The sequence below is a fragment of the Entelurus aequoreus genome, linkage group LG10 (genome assembly GCF_033978785.1).
Source record: "Entelurus aequoreus isolate RoL-2023_Sb linkage group LG10, RoL_Eaeq_v1.1, whole genome shotgun sequence".
NCBI classification, from domain to species: domain Eukaryota; kingdom Metazoa; phylum Chordata; class Actinopteri; order Syngnathiformes; family Syngnathidae; genus Entelurus; species Entelurus aequoreus.
This window is the reverse complement of record NC_084740.1, coordinates 57,638,011-57,656,323: the sequence shown is the minus strand read 5'-3', so window position 1 is coordinate 57,656,323 and position 18,313 is coordinate 57,638,011. Positions and strand designations below refer to the sequence as shown.

Genomic DNA, 18,313 nt, shown 5'->3' with positions numbered 1-18,313 from the left:
AAATAAAAAAAAGCTTCTCAGGCAAATCATATAGTTGATGTAGATGCCCATATCGGCTGTTCAGATTTACTTTACAAAAGAGAAGTGTAGGATACTTCTCTTGTTGCCTTATTTGTATTTGACTTTATTAAATGTATTTATATTAGAAACACAACATGTGTATATAACAAAGGGTGCAAAGTCTGCAGGCAGTAGGAAACACATGGTTAAGTGTAGGGAGTAAAACTGATGGCAGTCTAAAGTTCAAGATTTTTGGAGCTCTTTGTTCAGTGGATCAGATGTTTGATGAAGCTCTGTGTCTATCTACCACCACTACTGTTTTCTGTTTATTTGTTACTGACTGTGGCAGGACACCTCTGCCTCTGTTTCACTTTATGTTGCTGGTAAATAATATGGTTGTAGTAGTAGGCTAAAGTTAAATTATTTAGTATGCACTAATTAAAGGGGCAGAGCTTTAAGAGACATTTTAGCTTTTATATTTTATAAGATATATTTTTTGTAAGAACCACAATTAATAAATATATTTCAGTGAATAACTTATTGTTCAAATCTGTATATAAATATGTACATAAAGTGTTGTAATTATATTGTAAAATGGATGGATGGATGGACGGATGGACGTTTAAAACAAAACTGTTATTATTAATTAGTAAGTATACATTTTTTGAGCCTTTTTAGAGAAAATCAAATCATTGTAGTAAATTATGCAAATTACTCGATGATGTCATGGTGACCACGCCCATAACCACGGCCATAGCCACGCCCCCACCGCCACAGGTATCTTGGCAGTTTATGGGAAACACTGACTTATCATTACACCATGTACCATATAAAATTGCTTCAAGGTCAGTAAGCAAAACCAGAATTATTGCGTACATTAGGCGCACTGTGGAGTTTTGAGGGGAAAAAAAGGATTTTAAGTGCGCTTTATACTCCGGAAAATACGGTAATTGCTTTTTAGATGCACTGAGATTAAGTCTTAAGTTAATTGTGTTCTTCATGGCGTTTTTGAAAACGCACCAATTTTTTCCTCAGATTTTTTAACTAACTTTGAAGTGTTTTGTCAAGAGGATTATTTGTGGTATGCACATTTTCAGAATGTGCTTGTTCTATTTTATGTTGTCTATTAAGTTGTCGTTTTAAATTATTATGCCATGATTTTACCCGTCCGGCCCCTGAGCTAAAACGAGTTCGACACCCCTGATCTGAAGTAACTGAGAGGACATTTTGAAGCCAAGATGATTCCGTCCCGGTGGGTTGAAATGTCACGCGGACCGTGGCATAGTGACCGACTGCCAGCGCAGGCACGAGCCCTTCCAGTAAGCTGCGGCTCCTCCTCTGTCAAAGCTCGAGCAACCTCTGCTTTGTACCCAGAAGCATGTTGTTGTTGTTGTTGTTGCTGCAGACCTGCGGGGGTGTGTTTCTCTCTCCTCTCTGACCTCCCCCCCACACCAGAGGAATGAAAGTTATGCATGAACTCATTCATTCCGCAAAACGAGGGCGGAAACGCTTCTCAATAGCGTTGTTTGTGACCGAGCAAGACTATTGACCACCAGGGATTTGGTGGCTGTGTTTGTACCACGTAAACATGCTCTCTTGGTAAGTAGAGCAGCGATGCGGTTGAAGATATTCAATCACAGCCAGGAGCGCACAGAGGCAGGAAGAGAGTTGGCATTGTTGTGATTACAGGCGGAACGCCAGAGGCTTTTGGAAACAGGCAGGTGTGTCCTGGATACGACCTCTGGCTGCGACTTTGTTGATATTAAATGTGTGAGACTGGGTGTTCTGTTATGGCTGTGAGTAAGACGAGGCGGAGCGCCGCTCCCACTTGCTCGACCCCAGCACTTTTAAAGTTGGTATGCAACAAGTTGTATTCTAAAACCTCTTTTTTTTTCATGATGTCTTCATCAGATGAGAACGTGAAGGCTGGCGTCCACCAAGGCCTCCGCTGCACCTTGGGCAGCGCACGCACATGATCACATGACTCTGGACATGGACGCGGTCCTGTCAGACTTTGTTCGGTCCACGGGGGCAGAACCGGGTCTGGCAAGAGACCTGCTGGAAGGTAAGAGACTACTGATAACGACTAACAAGGAGTGGGTGGTCCGGTTGATGGTCTACTCCAGGGGTCACCAACCTTTTTGAAACCAAGAGCTACTTCTTGGGTACTGATTAATGCGAAGGGCTACCAGTTTGATACACACTTAAATAAATTGCCAGAAATAGCCAATTTGCTCAATTTACCTTTAACTCTATGTTATTATTAATAATTTATGATAATTGCACTTAATTGAACGGTTTAAAAGAGGACAAAACACGAAAAAAATGACAATTAAATTTTGAAACATAGTTTATCTTCAATTTCGACTCTTTAAAATTCAAAATTCAACCGAAAAAAAGAAGAGAAAAACTAGGTAATTCGAATCTTTTTGAAAAAAATTTAAAAAATAATTTATGGAACATCATTAGTAATTTTTCTTGATTAGGATTAATTTTAGAATTTTTATGACATATTTTAAATAGGTTGAAATCCAATCTACACTTTGTTAGAATATATAACAAATTGGACCAAGCTATATTTCTAACAAAGACAAATCATTATTTCTTCTAGATTTTCCAAAACAAAAATTTTAAAAGAAATTCAAAAGGCTTTGAAATAATTTGATTCTACAGATTTTCTAGATTTGCCAGAATAATTTCTTTGAATTTTAATCATAATAAGTTTGAAGAAATATTTCACAAATATTCTGCGCTGAAAAAACAGAAGCTAAAATGAATAATTAAATTAAAATGTATTTATTATTCTTTACAATAAAAACATTTTTTTTACTTGAACATTGATTTAAATTGTCAGGAAAGAAGAGGAAGGAATTTAAAAGGTAAAAAGGTATATGTGTTTAAAAATCCTAAAATCATTTTTAAGTTTGTATTTTTACTCTAAAATTGTCTTTCTGAAAGTTATAAGAAGCAAAGTAAAAAAAAATAATGAATTTATTCAAACAAGTGAAGACCAAGTCCTTAAAATATTTTCTTGGATTTTCAAATTCTATTTGAGTTTTGTCTCTCTTAGAATTAAAAATGTCGGGCAAAGCGAGACCAGCTTGCTAGTAAATAAATAAAATTTAAAAAATAGAGGCAGCTCACTGGTAAGTGCTGCTATTTGAGCTATTTTTAGAACAGGCCAGCGGGCTACTCATCTGGTCCTTACGGGCTACCTGGTGCCCGCGGGCACCGCGTTGGTGACCCCTGGTCTACTCCCTGATGTGGGCTGGGTTCTGAGGTTAGGAGTTGGGAGAGGAAATGAGGTGGAAAAAGCAGCAGAAAGGAGACAAAAGGAAGGGAGGGTAAAGACAGGGGCTCACAACAGAGGGCCACACCACTGATTTAGAAGCCGCGGTGACGTTTTTACGAGAACTCTCCCAAGAGACGGCTTTGTGTGCGTTCACTGGGTCGCATTGAGGAGCCAGGCGCTACTGGCATGTAAGCTTAACTCACTTAGCCACATTGAACACAACAAAACACTGGAGTGCAAAAGTTCACAAGCCACAGAAATATGGGGCATGGTTAGTGAGATCGGCGCCAGTGTCCTGAGTAAATAGAAATTAAGAATGAAGTTCAGATCAGATGTAGTATCCAATCCAATCCTCTTTATTTATATAGCACATTTATGCTAGGTTCACACCAACGGCGCTTTAAAGCGGCATGCAAAGCGGCGTTATAGCGTAACAAAGCCTGATTAAAGCGTGAGGGTCCTAATGGATCGTGGGAAAGCTTGTAGTGAAGCGGGACATGCGGCAAGTTCGCCAAAAATTTTTAAACGGTTTAAAAAAATTCTGCGCTCTGTCAAGAATGGAATAAAGCCCCGAGAGAGTATCAAAGCGTGACAAAGCCTGACAAAGCTCAGCAAAGCTTGACTCAAAGCGTAGGAAAGCTTAACAGATCTTGGTTCAAAGCGCAATAGGAAGTGACTGTGATATTGACTAGTGACATTGAAACTTTATGTAAAACCAACACAGGATTACAAATCCATTCTCTTTTGCATCATTGCTTTTTTTATACGATGATCATTGTTTCTGTACTTCTGCTGTTTGATGTTGCAGTTTGACATTACTGTCTATCATTTTTCTGTATGAAAATGTTAATAATAAAGAGAATATGTTACGTTTAAATGAAATGCTTTTTATTATTGTCAACTAGCATAAGAAATGAAAGATAGATATTTATTAAAAAGATAGATATTTATTAAGATGACAAAGAAATAAAAGAAATGAAGATATAAAACATAATATAACGGAAAAAAAAGAGAAATTGAAAAAATAAATGAATATAAAAAATAAAAGAAATGCCTTTTGTTGTCAACTAGCATAAGAAATGGAAGATAGATATTTATTAAGATGACAAAGAAATAAAAGAAATGAAGATATAAAACATAATATAATGAAAAAAAAAGAGGAATTGAAAAAATAAATGAATATAAAAAATAAAAGAAATGCCTTTTATTGTTGTCAACTACCATAAGAAATGAAAGATAGATATTTATTAATATGACAAAGAAATAAAAGAAATGAAGATATAAAACATAATAAATAATAAACATAATATAACGGAAAAAAAAGAGGAATTGAAAAAATAAATGAATATAAAAAATGTGTGGAAAACAGTATACTGAGTTTTTCACATTTTTTTCTTATTTTTGTTGTAACAATGCACAACAGAGCTTGATAATCGTGTCAGAGCCTGATTTAAAGCGTCATGATCGCATCAAAGCATAATAAAGTTCAATAAAGCGTAATAAAACGTATCAAAGCGTGATTTAAAGCGTATCAAAGCGGGATCAAATTGTGAGGAACGGTAACAAAGCGGCAACTAATTCGTATCAGAGCGTATCAAAGCATAACATTACTTCGGAGATCGGGATATTCGTGGAAAAATTGACAAAAATGACGGCGCTTTGCTCGCCGCTTTAAAGCGCGGCAAGCGCCGTTGGTGTGAACCAGGCATTAAACAACAAGAATGTTTCCAAAGTGCTGCATAACAATGTTAAAAACAATATTAAAAACAATATTCAAATATTATCTTCAGCTCCACCAATGACTGAATAAAAACAAAAAATAAATAAATATAAAACCAATATAAAAACAATATAAAAATAAATATGATTAAAAACGATTTTAAAGGGTAAAACCAATTAAAACAGTAAATAGAAATCAAAATGTATAAAAATTAAGTAAGTAATAGTATGTTCTGGACAGAGACCAATACAGTATTTGTTTCTTCTATGAATGAGTGATTGCTGATTAAAAATATAGTCCTTCATGCTGGTCATTTTACAAGAAATTGAACACTGGACACAGAATGTATGTTTTGAACGCAATGTAAAGTCATGACTGAAAATGTGAGTGTTGAGAATCAAAAGTAAGTTGTCAAATAATACATTTCGTGTTAATTAGTTGAAAAACTTATTCGGGTGTTACCATTTAGTGGTCAATTGTACGGAATATGTACTTCACTGTGCAACTGTCAAGACTTGGTCCTGGGGTTTTCTTTCTCCGGAAGGCAACGGAAAATTGGCGCGTGCGAGACGTGAATTTAAATACATTATTCCATTTTAACACTCAAAAGGGTATAAACAAAAGGCGCTCCCAGCGGAGGTAAAAACTTGACTATGAAAACAAAACTTGCACAAAGGCAGAAACTAGTGATGGGTCCGGCAACACCGATGCATCGGCGCATGCGTCGAGCTCATAGAGCGATACCATGTGTCGGTGCGCGTATCGCTTTTAGAAAGTCACGTGACCGAACACGAGCTGTTTTGGTCACGTGACCGATCATGAGCTGTTCCGGTCACGTGACCGATACGCGAACTGTATCGCACTGACGCCTGCGCGCCAAACTGTGTTTATTAGGAAGCGGCGCAATGCGTGTCGTTGACAAACACCGTTAGGGCCGCTTGTTGTCACTGTCACTCAAAGTTGCATTTCAAAATTACACAGAATAAAAGTGTTTATTTTGTTTAGAATTCAGATGGGTTTGATTTGGTGCGCGGCATATATTTGCTGTGCGCGGAGGACGCTTGAGCAGTGCGCAATTGCGCAGGCGCGCACCTTAGAGGGAACGTTGCTCACAGGGCACAGCGGATGCGACTCAGTGCGATACAGTTCGCTTATCGGTCACGTGACCAAAGCAGCTCATGATCGGTCATGTGACTTTCTAAAAGCGGTACGCGCACCGACACAGGGTATCGCTCTATGAGCTCGACGCATGCGCCGATGCATCTGTGTTGCCGGACCCATCACTACTGTTACTAGAGAAGGTACAGGAATGACGGCGTGGCGAAGTTGGTAGAGTGGCCGTGCCAGCAATCGTAGGGTTGCTGGTTACTGGGGTTCAATCCCCACCTTCCACCATCCTAGTCACGATACATGTTCACGTTATTTATTGACTGTATCTAAAAAAGATACAAATATATTTTTATTTAAATGAAGATATGAAACAATCCTAAATGAAATACAATGACTTGGTTTATATTATTGTGTATACTAGGTCAGTGTTTTTCAACCTTTTTTTAACCAAGGCACATTTTTTTCATTAAAAAATACAGAGGCACACCACCAGCAGAAAAGTTTAAAAAAATGAAACTCCACCAGGTTGTCGTGCCTTATCTTGAGTTTGTTGTTGTTTCCTGTATGTAGTGCTTTAGTTTCGGTCTTGCGCTGTTATTTTGGTGACCCTTCCTTTTTTGTTGGTGTTCTCCTATAGCAGCTCCATGCCTTCCTTTGAGCGCTATTGCCCGCACCTGCTTTGTTTTTTCGCAATCAAGACTATTGAAGTTGTGCGTACGCTATCCTTCTTTGTGGGGACATTGTTGATTGTCATGTCATGAACGGGATGTGCTTTGTGGACGCCGTCTTTGCTCCACACGCTGTAAGTTTTTGCTGTCGTCCAGCATTCTGTTTTTGTTGACTTTGTAGCCAGTTCAGTTTTACTTTTGTTTTACATAGCCATCCCTATGCTTCAGTGCCTTTTCCCAGCGGGACTCGCCTTTTGTTGATTTTTGGTTTAAGCGTTACATACCTTTTTACCTGCACGCTGTGCTCTGCATATTGGGATCACGACAAACCATCCTCAACACATTCCGACTTCTACAAAGCTATGAACTACCTGCTGCCACCTACTGATATGGAGTATTACATGGTTACCCTGCCGAGCTCTATACAGCACAGGCACTAGACAACGGCACATTATTATGATTATTGATTTGCAAAAAATATTTTTGGGACCAATTAGGTGAAGTTGTATAATTTCCCACGGCACACCAGGCAATATTTCACGGCACACTAGTGTGCCGCGGCACAGTGGTTGAAAACCACTGTACTAGGTCATAAAATCAGTGTCAGTTGAGTCGGTCCATAGGTTGCCTGTAGGGATTTTTAATGTCCAGCAGATGTCAGTATTTAGTGACACAGTATTGACACAGTATCAATACAGTTTTGCAATGTGTCGAAACGCTTCATGAGGCCTCATCAACCAATCACTAGCAGAAACTATGAACAATGAAACAAAAACACTAACTGTGGCATTAATAAACAAAACTTACTTGACAAGGAACTGTGAACATGACATGAAGCAGAGTGATGAACAAGTGTGAGGTCGCCAGGACGAACAACAGAAACAGACCGATTTAAAGGCCTACTGAAATGATTTTTTTTTATTTAAACGGGGATAGCAGATCCATTCTGTGTGTCATACTTTATCATTTCGCGATATTGCCATATTTTTGCTGAAAGGATTTAGTAGAGAAAATCGACGATAAAGTTCGCAACTTTTGCTCGCTGATAAAAAAAAGCCTTGCCTGTACCGGAAGTAGCGTGACGTCACAGGAGCTAGTATTCCTCACAACTCCCCGTTGTTTACAATGGAGCGAGAGAGATTCGGACCGAGAAAGTGACGATTACCCCATTAATTTGAGCGAGGATGAAAGATTCGTAGATGAGGAACGTTACAGTGAAGGACTTGAGAGGCAGTGATGGACGTATCTTTTTTCGCTCTGACCGTAACTTAGGTACAAGCTGGCTCATTGGATTCCACACTCTCTCCTTTTTCTATTGTGGATCACGGATTTGTATTTCAAACCACCTCGGATACTATATCCTCTTGAAAATGAAAGTCGAGAACGTGAAATGGACATTTAAAGTGACTTTTATCTCCACGACAATACATTGGTGACACACTTAGCTACTGAGCTAACGTGATAGCATCGTTCTCAAATGAAGATAGAAACAAAATAAATAAACCCCTGACTGGAAGGATAGACAGAAGATCAACAATACTATTAAACCATGTACATGTAACTACACGGTTAAAAATGCTCAACCTGGTAAGGCTTAACAATGCTGTTGCTAACGACACTAAGGCTAATTTAGCAGCTTAGCAACCGGACCTCACCGAACTATGATAAAAACATTAGCGCTCCACCTACGCCAGCCAGCCCTCATCTTCCCATCAGCAGCCGTGCTCACCTGCGTTCCAGCGATCGACGGCGCGACGAAGGACTTCATCCGTGGGTTTGGCGGCAAGCATCGGCTAGGCCAGGGGTCGGCAACCCAAAATGTTGAAAGAGCCATATTGGACCAAAAAAACAAAAACAAATCTGTCTGGAGCCGCACAAAATTAAAAGCCATATTACATGTGTCATGAGATATACATTTAATTAAGAGGACTTAAAGGAAACTAAATTAGCTCAAACATAGCTACAAATTAGGCATAATGATGCAATATGTACATATAGCTAGCCTAAATAGCATGTTAGCATCGATTAGCTTGCAGTCATGCAGTGACCAAATATGTCTGATTAGCACTTCACACAAGTCAATAACATCAACAAAACTCACCTTTGTGCACTCATGTACAACGTTAAAAGTGTGGTGGACAAAATGAGACAGAAAAAGAAGTGGCATAAAACACGTCCTAGAAAGTCGGAGAAAGTCATGCATGTAAACAGACTATACGGTGAGTTCAAGGACCGCCAAAATAAGTAGGACAAAACGGCGCTCGCCAAATACTTGAATCAGTGAAGCATATTTAATATAAACAGTGTGATTTATAACAACTACGGAGGTTTGTGTCATGTTTGTCCTCCTACAGAAACCATACTAAAATAAAAAAAATGATTTTTTTTTTCCCCCTCATCTTTTTCCATTCTTCATACATTTTTGAAAAATCTCCAGAGAGCCACTAGGGCGGCGCTAAAGAGCCGCATGCGGCTCTAGAGCCGCGGGTTGCCGACCCCCGGGCTAGGCGTAGTAAGTAGTCCTTGTTGTGTTGCTGTAAGTATTGTACTTAGCCGCTAATACACCGATCGATCCCACCTACAACGTTGTTCTTTGCAGCCTCCATTGTTCATTAAACAAATTGCAAAAGATTCACCAACACAGATGTCCAGAATACTGTGGAATTTTGTCGAAGAAAACAAGAGGTTTCTGTATCGGGTTCGATGGGGTCCAACCACTTCCGTGGATTTTGTGACGTCACGCGCATAAATCATATCCGAAGGAGTTTTTCAACCGGAAGTGTGGCTGGAATTATAAAATTGCACTTTATAAGTTAACCCGGCCGTATTGGCATGTGTTGCAATGTTAAGATTTCATCATTGATATATAAACTATCAGACTGCGTGGTCGCTAGTAGTGGCTTTCAGTAGGCCTTTAAATAGTGACATGATCAGTGAAAACAGGTGCGTGACTCAAAACGTGAAACAGGTGCGTGACAAGACAGGTGAAAACTAATGGGTTGGCAAGGTAACAAACAAACAAGGAAGTGCACAACCAGGAACTAAAAAGAGTCCCAAAATAAACAGCACATGGCCAAACCAAACCAAGACATGACAGCAACCTACTAATAAAAGTCTCAATCAATCAATCAAATTCACTTCTGCACCTTTAAAGACTTATCACTCCAAACCCACTGTATAAAATATGAGTTTGTCCCAAAAAATAATGTCTCTGTATTCTGAATTTACCCACGCTAAGTTACTTTACGACCAGTCACTGGTGCTCCTATGATTCACTTCAAGACTTCCAAAGATTCTTTACTGGCAATTGTTCTACTATCTTATGATTGCATCAGCAGTGACTAAAAAGTGACCAATCACATTGAGATCGTGCAAGAGGGCTGGACCTGTGCACCCCCATGGAGTTGTGCTGCTGAGCATACGTATAACAAGGAATAATAAACACATAGTCACCCTAGTAACGGTAAGGAAACCTGTTTGAAAAATTCTAACCATCGAACTGTGCCCCCCTTTTTGAAGGACTCTTTCACTGGAGTAGAATGTTTAAATTAGGTAAGGACATATTAGTATGTTTTGTCATTTAATATACACATTTTAAACTATAAGCAATTAAATGAAGAAATGAAAATCAACTTGTGTAGCGTTATTTACTTTGACAATAGTTAGAAAGCTGCCTAGTAGGGGTGTAATGGTATTGTAGATACTACGGTATTTCGGTTTCAAAGTCTTCACAATATTACCGTGACGCCTGACGGTAGCAAACAAAAACTTAGTGTGCAGTTTTTTCCGGCGCTTTAGCCTTGGCCGGGTCTGAAATAAACTACATCTCCCAGAATTCTCTGCGCAGTGCGGTGCGCTAAGGTGGGGCGTGGAAGGCCTTAAGCAGGAAGTGCAGGAATTGTTTTTTGTGACATTTCCTGAAAAATATCTGTAGAGGTTGCCCTCTAGTGGGTTCCTCGGACCACCACACACTGCCACGAGAGCCCGGATTTCAGGGTACAACACTGTTTTATTTTCATAAATATTGATAGGCTTTTGCTTTCCAGCAAAATTTATTTTCCTTAGTCCATGTCTCTCTCTCTCTCTCTCTGGCTCCCACTCCAACTCCCACAACTTGTCTCATCCGGCTGCTGCTAATAAAGGCGACAGGTGATTAGATAACAAGGCCCAGCCGGGCAATCTACGCACCAGTTGCTGTCTTCTAGGTCGGTCCTTGCACACCCCGTTCTGCGGCAGGCCCGCTGGTCACGCCCCCCTCCACGATACCATATCCATTACTATTTAAAGGGAAACTTCGGTTTTTTTCAACCTGGGCCCTGTTTTCATAATTTTTTCTGTATATGTGAGTGCTGGATAAAACATTTTTTGAGGTCGCGCCAGTATTGAGCAGGGCAGGCAGCCTCCAGCCCAGCTAACGCTCGTACACAGGGCAACTGGCTCTCGTCAAAATTCGGCCTATAAACATGCATTTTTTTCACACTGACAGGCTCAGATAGTTACAATGAGTGTCCGACAACATACTAGAAAGGAGAAATTAACGTATGTCTCTACCTTTAGCTGGAGATCGCTGTTTGTTGTGAGCTGTGTCCAAATCTCACCACGCTACAAATCTCGTTCCGAAATCTCGCGATAACTCGCGACAAAACACCGGTGGAAAAACAGTTACCTGACTGAGGTGAAGAGAGATGACTGAAGTGATTTTCTGTTGGATTACCGAAGACTGTTATTTTAGTTTTATAGAAAAGTTTGTTTGTTTGTCTGTCATGGCTGAATTTTTGCCTGATGTGGACGACGTGGATGAAATTGCATTTGATTTTGATGGCCGGCCGTATCTATTTGAGCCGGAGTACACAGATGAAGAGCTTCAAGAAATTGAAGAACGGACGAGGAGAGACGGAGTTGGGCAACAGGCAGAGGGCACGGAACCAGCTGCTGCAAGGCTGCGAAACACTGGAAACTGGTGGTGTTCCTGTGGGTGCTGTGTACCTTTGCCTACAGAGGAGGAATGCCTCTGTTGCAGGGAATGGGACCTTTTGCAGCCAGCTGTGTTTGGGGATTACCCAGTGGACGGTACACAACGCTGTGTAACGTCATCAGAGGATTTCCCCTCCTTGATCAACAGGGCAGTGCTAGAGACCTTCTTCCATGTTCCCAAAATCAACTGGAAGAGGCGGCCAAGACCACAGGGAGAAAACGGCCAGCTGTCTATTGAGTGAGTATACGTGACATATTTAGCTTTGTGTAATTTATTTACTGAGAAAGGTCTCTGGTATGAGTAATTACTGTTACAGTATGTATTTAGTCATTACAACTGTTACAGTATGTATTTAGTCTTCATAACTGTATGTATTTAGTCTTCATAACTGTATGTATTTAGTCTTCATAACTGTATGTATTTAGTCTTCATAACTGTTACAGTATGTATTTAGTCTTCATAACTGTATGTATTTAGTCTTCATAACTGTTACAGTATGTATTTAGTCTTCATAACTGTATGTATTTAGTCTTCATAACTGTTACAGTATGTATTTAGTCTTCATAACTGTATGTATTTAGTCTTCATAACTGTATGTATTTAGTCTTCAGAACTGTATGTATTTAGTCTTCAGAACTGTATGTATTTAGTCTTCAGAACTGTATGTATTTAGTCTTCATAACTGTTACAGTATGTATTTAGTCATCATACTTTTCACAAATAAACTTGATTCTTTCCTCTTCTCCAGCCAATGCAGACTAGTGGCTTACCGTGTGGTGCTGGAGTGGGCGCTCAGAGGAGAGCGTCTAGGTCGTGGCAATAGGAGAGTGTTGCCTAGATGTATAGTTATGGCTATAAGAAGCAAGTACCCCTCTCCCACCGGCACTTACACTGGCTTCAACGAGGCAGAGGACATCTTCAATATACTGTAAATATTTCTGTACACGTACATATCACTGTAAGATTCAATCTTTTACAATAAAGTAATAACAATAGCACAGCTGTGTTTCTATCTCTTTATTTTAAACCACAAACCAACACCCCCACAACCACACCCCCACACACACCAATAATGTTCTATACATTATTTTTTGTCAGCTTTAGTATGGTTTGAACCGTGAACTGTGCCGTGCAAGTAAGTCTGCCTTTTCAGGCCTCGGAACAGGAGCTATGTTGTGCAGTAATCTTCGGCGTGGTTTGCGACAGGGCAAAGGCTCTGTATAAACAACAGTGTGGTCATCCCTTCTCTTCAGGACTCTCTCCATGAGGTTGGTACGGAAGGTTTGCTTGGTCCGTTCATAGATGGGCTTTGCAACCCACTGTGCGCTTTGTTTAGAGAAGGAAAACCTGTACCGGCATTCTCCTAAGGCAAAAAGAAAAAAACATAAATTGTAGTGTACCATGTCATTGTTGCATATTCATTTTTCAGGTAGTTTTAGGTGAATGTTTTTTATACCAGAAAATACAGTTACACACAATACTAGTTTAGTTCTAACCCCTCCAAATGCCACTATGTTCCTCAGAAAATATTGACTGCACAAAATATTTTCCTAGGCAGTGAGCAATAACAACATAGACTACACATAAACAATCCACAGACATTCCCAGTAATATATCACATCTTTACCTTATTAGCACCTTTACCTAGTAAAGGTGCTAATACAGTGCTTATATTTGCTACTATCATTCGTGTATACTGATATCACATCAACACAACATATTAGCTAATAACGTAACATTACCTGCACTCTGCATGCAGCTGGTGTCTCCCATCTTGGGACTGCACTTTTCTTTAGGTAAAGGTGCTTCGGATTTGGTCTCTTCTTTGACTGGCAGTAGTCATCCCGATCAAAGTGATCACTGCAGACCCTGTGGTCGGCACGGCGCAGTACATCAACAGGAGTGTCGGCATCCATTTGTAGCACAGCTAGCCATAACTTCAGTGTGTCCGTGTTGAAGTAAGGTAGTCTATGAAAGCTGCGCGAAGAGTAGCGCAACATTTTGTTGCCACAGTTTGGAAATGCGCACTCACGAACCATTGTTTTACTTTTATCCTTTTCTATAAAACTAAACTAACAGTCTTCGGTAACTTAGTCCAATACAAAATCACTTCGGTCGTCTCTCTTCACCTCAGTCAGGTAACTGTTTTTCCACCGGTGTTTTGTCGCGAGTTATCGCGAGATTTCGGAACGAGATTTGTAGCGTGGTGAGATTTGGACACAGCTCACAACAAACAGCGATCTCCAGCTAAAGGTAGAGACATACGTTAATTTCTCCTTTCTAGTATGTTGTCGGACACTCATTGTAACTATCTGAGCCTGTCAGTGTGAAAAAAATGCATGTTTATAGGCCGAATTTTGACGAGAGCCAGTTGCCCTGTGTACGAGCGTTAGCTGGGCTGGAGGCTGCCTGCCCTGCTCAATACTGGCGCGACCTCAAAAAATGTTTTATCCAGCACTCACATATACAGAAAAAATTATGAAAACAGGGCCCAGGTTGAAAAAAACCGAAGTTTCCCTTTAAGTTCAGTTGCTATCAAACAGACAGACAAACCCTGGTGAAAACATAACCTCTTTGGCGGGGGTAAGAAAGTCTGCGGTCTGCAAAGCAATGCGTGCCGCTTTCGTCTCCAGCGTTTCCAAGGCCACACAGTACCAGCCAGTCATGTTGCAGCGCTTGGAAATAATCACCAAAAAAAAAAAAAAAAAAAAAAGTTAAATGCTGGAAAATGAGAAAACTTATAACTTGATAAATCCTCAACCTATCATCCATTTTATACATCTTGTCTCTCTCGATGATGCGGGGTGGCTGCAGCCTATCTGCACTCTGGCGGCGTACACCCTGGACAAGTCGCCACCTCATAAACTGTCATCCACAAAAAGGTATTTACAGTCTGCGAAGGCAAACATCAGTTTGGGAGGTATTTGCATTATTTAAAGTTAAATTGTTAGTTAACTTTTCTGAGAAACAGCATATTGCAGACTGAGTCTCCCGCTAAAAACGGGAGGGTTGGCAAGTATGTCATTCCACGACTGTATGTATCGGTATCTGTTGATATCGGAATTGGTAATTAAGAGTTGGACAATATCGGAATATGGGATATCGGCAAAAAAGCCATTATCGGACATCTCTAATAAAAACAATCATAATTAATTGAAAGTTAATATGCTAACATGTTTACAAGTGTGTGTGTTAGTATTATCAACCTAGATTGGCACTATTTTTGTATTGTTTCAGTTTCACAAATTCCTTAATAAATTTACCAAAATGTCACAGTGAAGTTATTGAGTTAGTTTAACTGATTGGAGAACTAGCTTCTGCAGCTGGTGGGCCCATGACGGCGACTTCTGTTTTGTTTGATGAACCGTTTTACTGCCGTGGTACAGGCAGCAATTGGAAACAATTAAGGTATGTAAATAAACATTAACAAAATATTTCCGTGTAAATGACTCATTTCACAACCTATATATCCGCGGCTTATTACCTTTTTGGAGCGCGAGTCCGTAACCATATTTTTAGTGGCGTCACATTTAATAAGTCAATCCCCTACGGTTACATACCTGCATGAATCATGCTAATATGTCGCTAATGGATGTGGGTAACCATGTTAATAATTTGTCAGCTCTTCTTTTTGCTGACGACAGCCGTTTCAAACGCAGCAGAGAACTGTTTCCATTGCAAGCCTGCGGTACGGATGCATTTAGGGACCGTGCATTAGCGGCCCTGCTGCAGGGTTTTGATCACCTCTGAGAGACGCTCACTAAATCCGTTTGCATTGATTGGCTTGAGAGACGGCAATCAGCGGTTCCAAGTCTCATGTTCAGTTTAGCGAAGAAGCATCACGTCTCGTCAAGAGGAAATAGCCTAACTTCCGCTCATAGGAGTCCATTAGGGGCCGACATACATGGTCAGGTTACAAGCCCCTGATAGGTGCATACTTTTATGAAGGTTTTCAGTTGCAAGCGTTATAGAAGCAGATTATTCTTTCATTATCAGAAGCATCAGTATCCTTTACTCTTTTTTTACTATCACACTCTTTTAAGCTGTTTCTGTAGGAAAAAACACTCATCTCTTTTGCTGCTAAATGCAGCACTATGCTTCATTGAATGTGCAGACTGGGCGTTAAGAGCTTTCTCTCCAAATACAGCTGTCTGCTTCCTTCCACAAAGAACGCCATGAGAGTGATAAGAGAGAGGCCAAACGGAGCCAAGAACCTGACAGTTAAACAATGCGCTTACACTTACCCTCTTTTATCCAAAGCCAAGTCAGAAGATAGTCGCATTACGTCGTTATTTAAAGAAGCAAGATTGATTTCAATTTGACTGCTTTTGAGTTTTATCAACACTATTAATAATGATGGATTAGATTTATATAGCGCTTTTCTAGACATTCAAATCACTTAACAGCAGGCCTGGCCCTAACCAATCTGGCGCCCTCGGCAAGATTTTAGGTGGCGCCCCCCCACACATCGGCAGTGAAGTGTATATACTCACAAGAAACCGAATAGCTTTGTCTTTTACCTTTTTTTTTTACTTAATGAAAGCAAATTAACATATTATATGAGAATGTTATGTTATGATTATCTTTAACCGAATCACAGCAGTGCTCAAATTTAAAAACAGCATTCCCTCTCATGTGATATTGCTTAATTAACATTAATGATGTGCACTTTAACAACTAGGCTTACAACTATACCTAATATATAAAGGGGTGGAAAAGTGACTATTACCTGCAGGGCAAACATTAGCTAACCAGAAGGCAATAACAATGTCAACAAAAAACACCTGCTTAAAAGATCTAATACAAATGTCCCTGAGGAATGTAAGGTGGGAGTACTGTAATTACCTAACGTTACATTATTATTTTCCATAACAATTTAGCCCCCTCCACAATATTTACCCGACGTTAAAACAGAACTAGCTATTTATTGATTAGCAATTGCCGAATCATGTAACATTAGCTTAATGCTAAAAAGCCAGGTTACTATCACATTCTGTAACAGACAAATAATTTAATGTAGGCTAACGTTACCTACCTGCTACCTCTGTCTTTTTCTCGTTTCTCCTCCTCTTCTTTTCTATTTTTTCTTCCCTGGGCACCTGACAGTTTTGGCCGTTTTGACATCTTGTGTTGATTTCTTGATGTGGTAAGAGTCGTGATACGGGAAGGGAGGGGGCGCACCGTGCGGGGGCATGGGGGGGGGGGGGGCGTAATGTTGTAACAAATAATATTTCTATTAAATAGGCTTTACTTTGCATTTTAATTAACGTGGGATTATTTTTTGTACTTACAAATAATAGTACCAACTTTTTTTTTTTTCCCCTCCATTTGTGGCACTGGCTTGGCGCCCCCTGATGGACGGCGCCCTTAGCATTTGCCTATACGGCCTATGCCACGGGCCGGCCCTGCTTAACAGTGAAAACTGAGAACCCGTCATTCATTCACTCCACATTAACACTTTGATGGTGGTAAGCTACATTTGTAGCCAAAGCTGCCTTGGGGTCGACTGACGGAAACATGGTTGCCAATTTGCGCCTACGGCCTCTCCGACAACCACCAAACATCCATACACCAGTGTAGGGTTGTCCCGATACCAATAATTTAGTACCGGTACCGGTACCAAAATGTATATCGATACATTTCGATACTTTTACAAATAAAGGACAAGGGGACGGCGTGGCGAAGTTGGTGGTTACTGGGGTTCAATCCCCACCTTCTACCATCCTAGTCCTGTCCTTTGTGTCCTTGGGCAAGACACTTCACCCTTGCTCCTGATGTGTGCTGGTTAGCGCCTTGCGTGGCAGGAGCGGTGTGTGAATGTGAAAATAGTGTCAAAGCGCTTTGAGTACTTTGAAGGTAGAAAAGCGCCATACAAGTATAACCCATTTATCATTTTATCATAAATTGAACTAAGAAAAATGTCAATATTGGCTTTATTTTAACAGAATATCTTACCCTTCATTAAACACTCACAGTAAAAGAACAATTTTTCAAGGTTAAAATATAAATTAAAATGCATTGAAATGGCATAGACCCTGAAGGGAATCTTCAATCAATCAATGTTTACTTATATAGCCCTAAATCACATGTCTCAAAGGGCTGCACAAGGAACAACGACATCCTCGGCTCAGATCCTTCTTTCGTGTGCTCCTCGACTACAGTCTGCACCGGACCGAACAGCAGGACATGTGCAACAACATTATTACCTGTCACTTTTTATAACTCCTTGTGCAGATCTAAATGCTTATTATTTAAATGTTTACCTACGTTTGAAGCAAAGGTGGAAATACTAATCGCCACGTTTGACGAGGCGTGTTTTAAAGCAGCTGTTGTGAGAGGAGCGTAAGTGTGCGGGTGCCCCTTTTAAGAATGGCAGTATGTGGGGTGAGTGACGTGAGTGAGTTAGTTGGCAATTTAGGAGAGGTGGCGCTAGCATGTGCAGGAGTGTTAATAGCATGGTGGATGTCCGGTTGTGCCCTGTGGAAATTATAAGTAAAGTGACCAAGTTGTAACTAATCGACAGCCTCTTCATTCCGACCAAAGAGCGG

The 18,313-nt window shown here is 40.2% G+C and overlaps 2 protein-coding genes across 2 annotated transcripts in view; both read left to right on the top strand.

The window, feature by feature from the left end:
• Positions 1 to 18,313, top strand: part of otud7a (OTU deubiquitinase 7A) — a 123,891-nt gene that overhangs the window by 38,310 nt on the left and 67,268 nt on the right. The window contains exon 3 of the mRNA XM_062061281.1: positions 1,912 to 2,065. Within this exon, the coding sequence (XP_061917265.1) occupies positions 1,981 to 2,065 (85 nt within the window). The 5' untranslated portion in view covers positions 1,912 to 1,980. The remainder of the gene's footprint in view (positions 1 to 1,911; positions 2,066 to 18,313) is intronic.
• On the top strand, positions 11,171 to 13,230 carry LOC133658037 (uncharacterized). Its single transcript, XM_062059642.1, has 2 exons — positions 11,171 to 12,002; positions 12,514 to 13,230. Exons 1-2 carry the CDS (start codon positions 11,476 to 11,478, stop codon positions 12,695 to 12,697), a joined length of 711 nt encoding a protein of 236 aa, XP_061915626.1. The 5' UTR covers positions 11,171 to 11,475; the 3' UTR covers positions 12,698 to 13,230.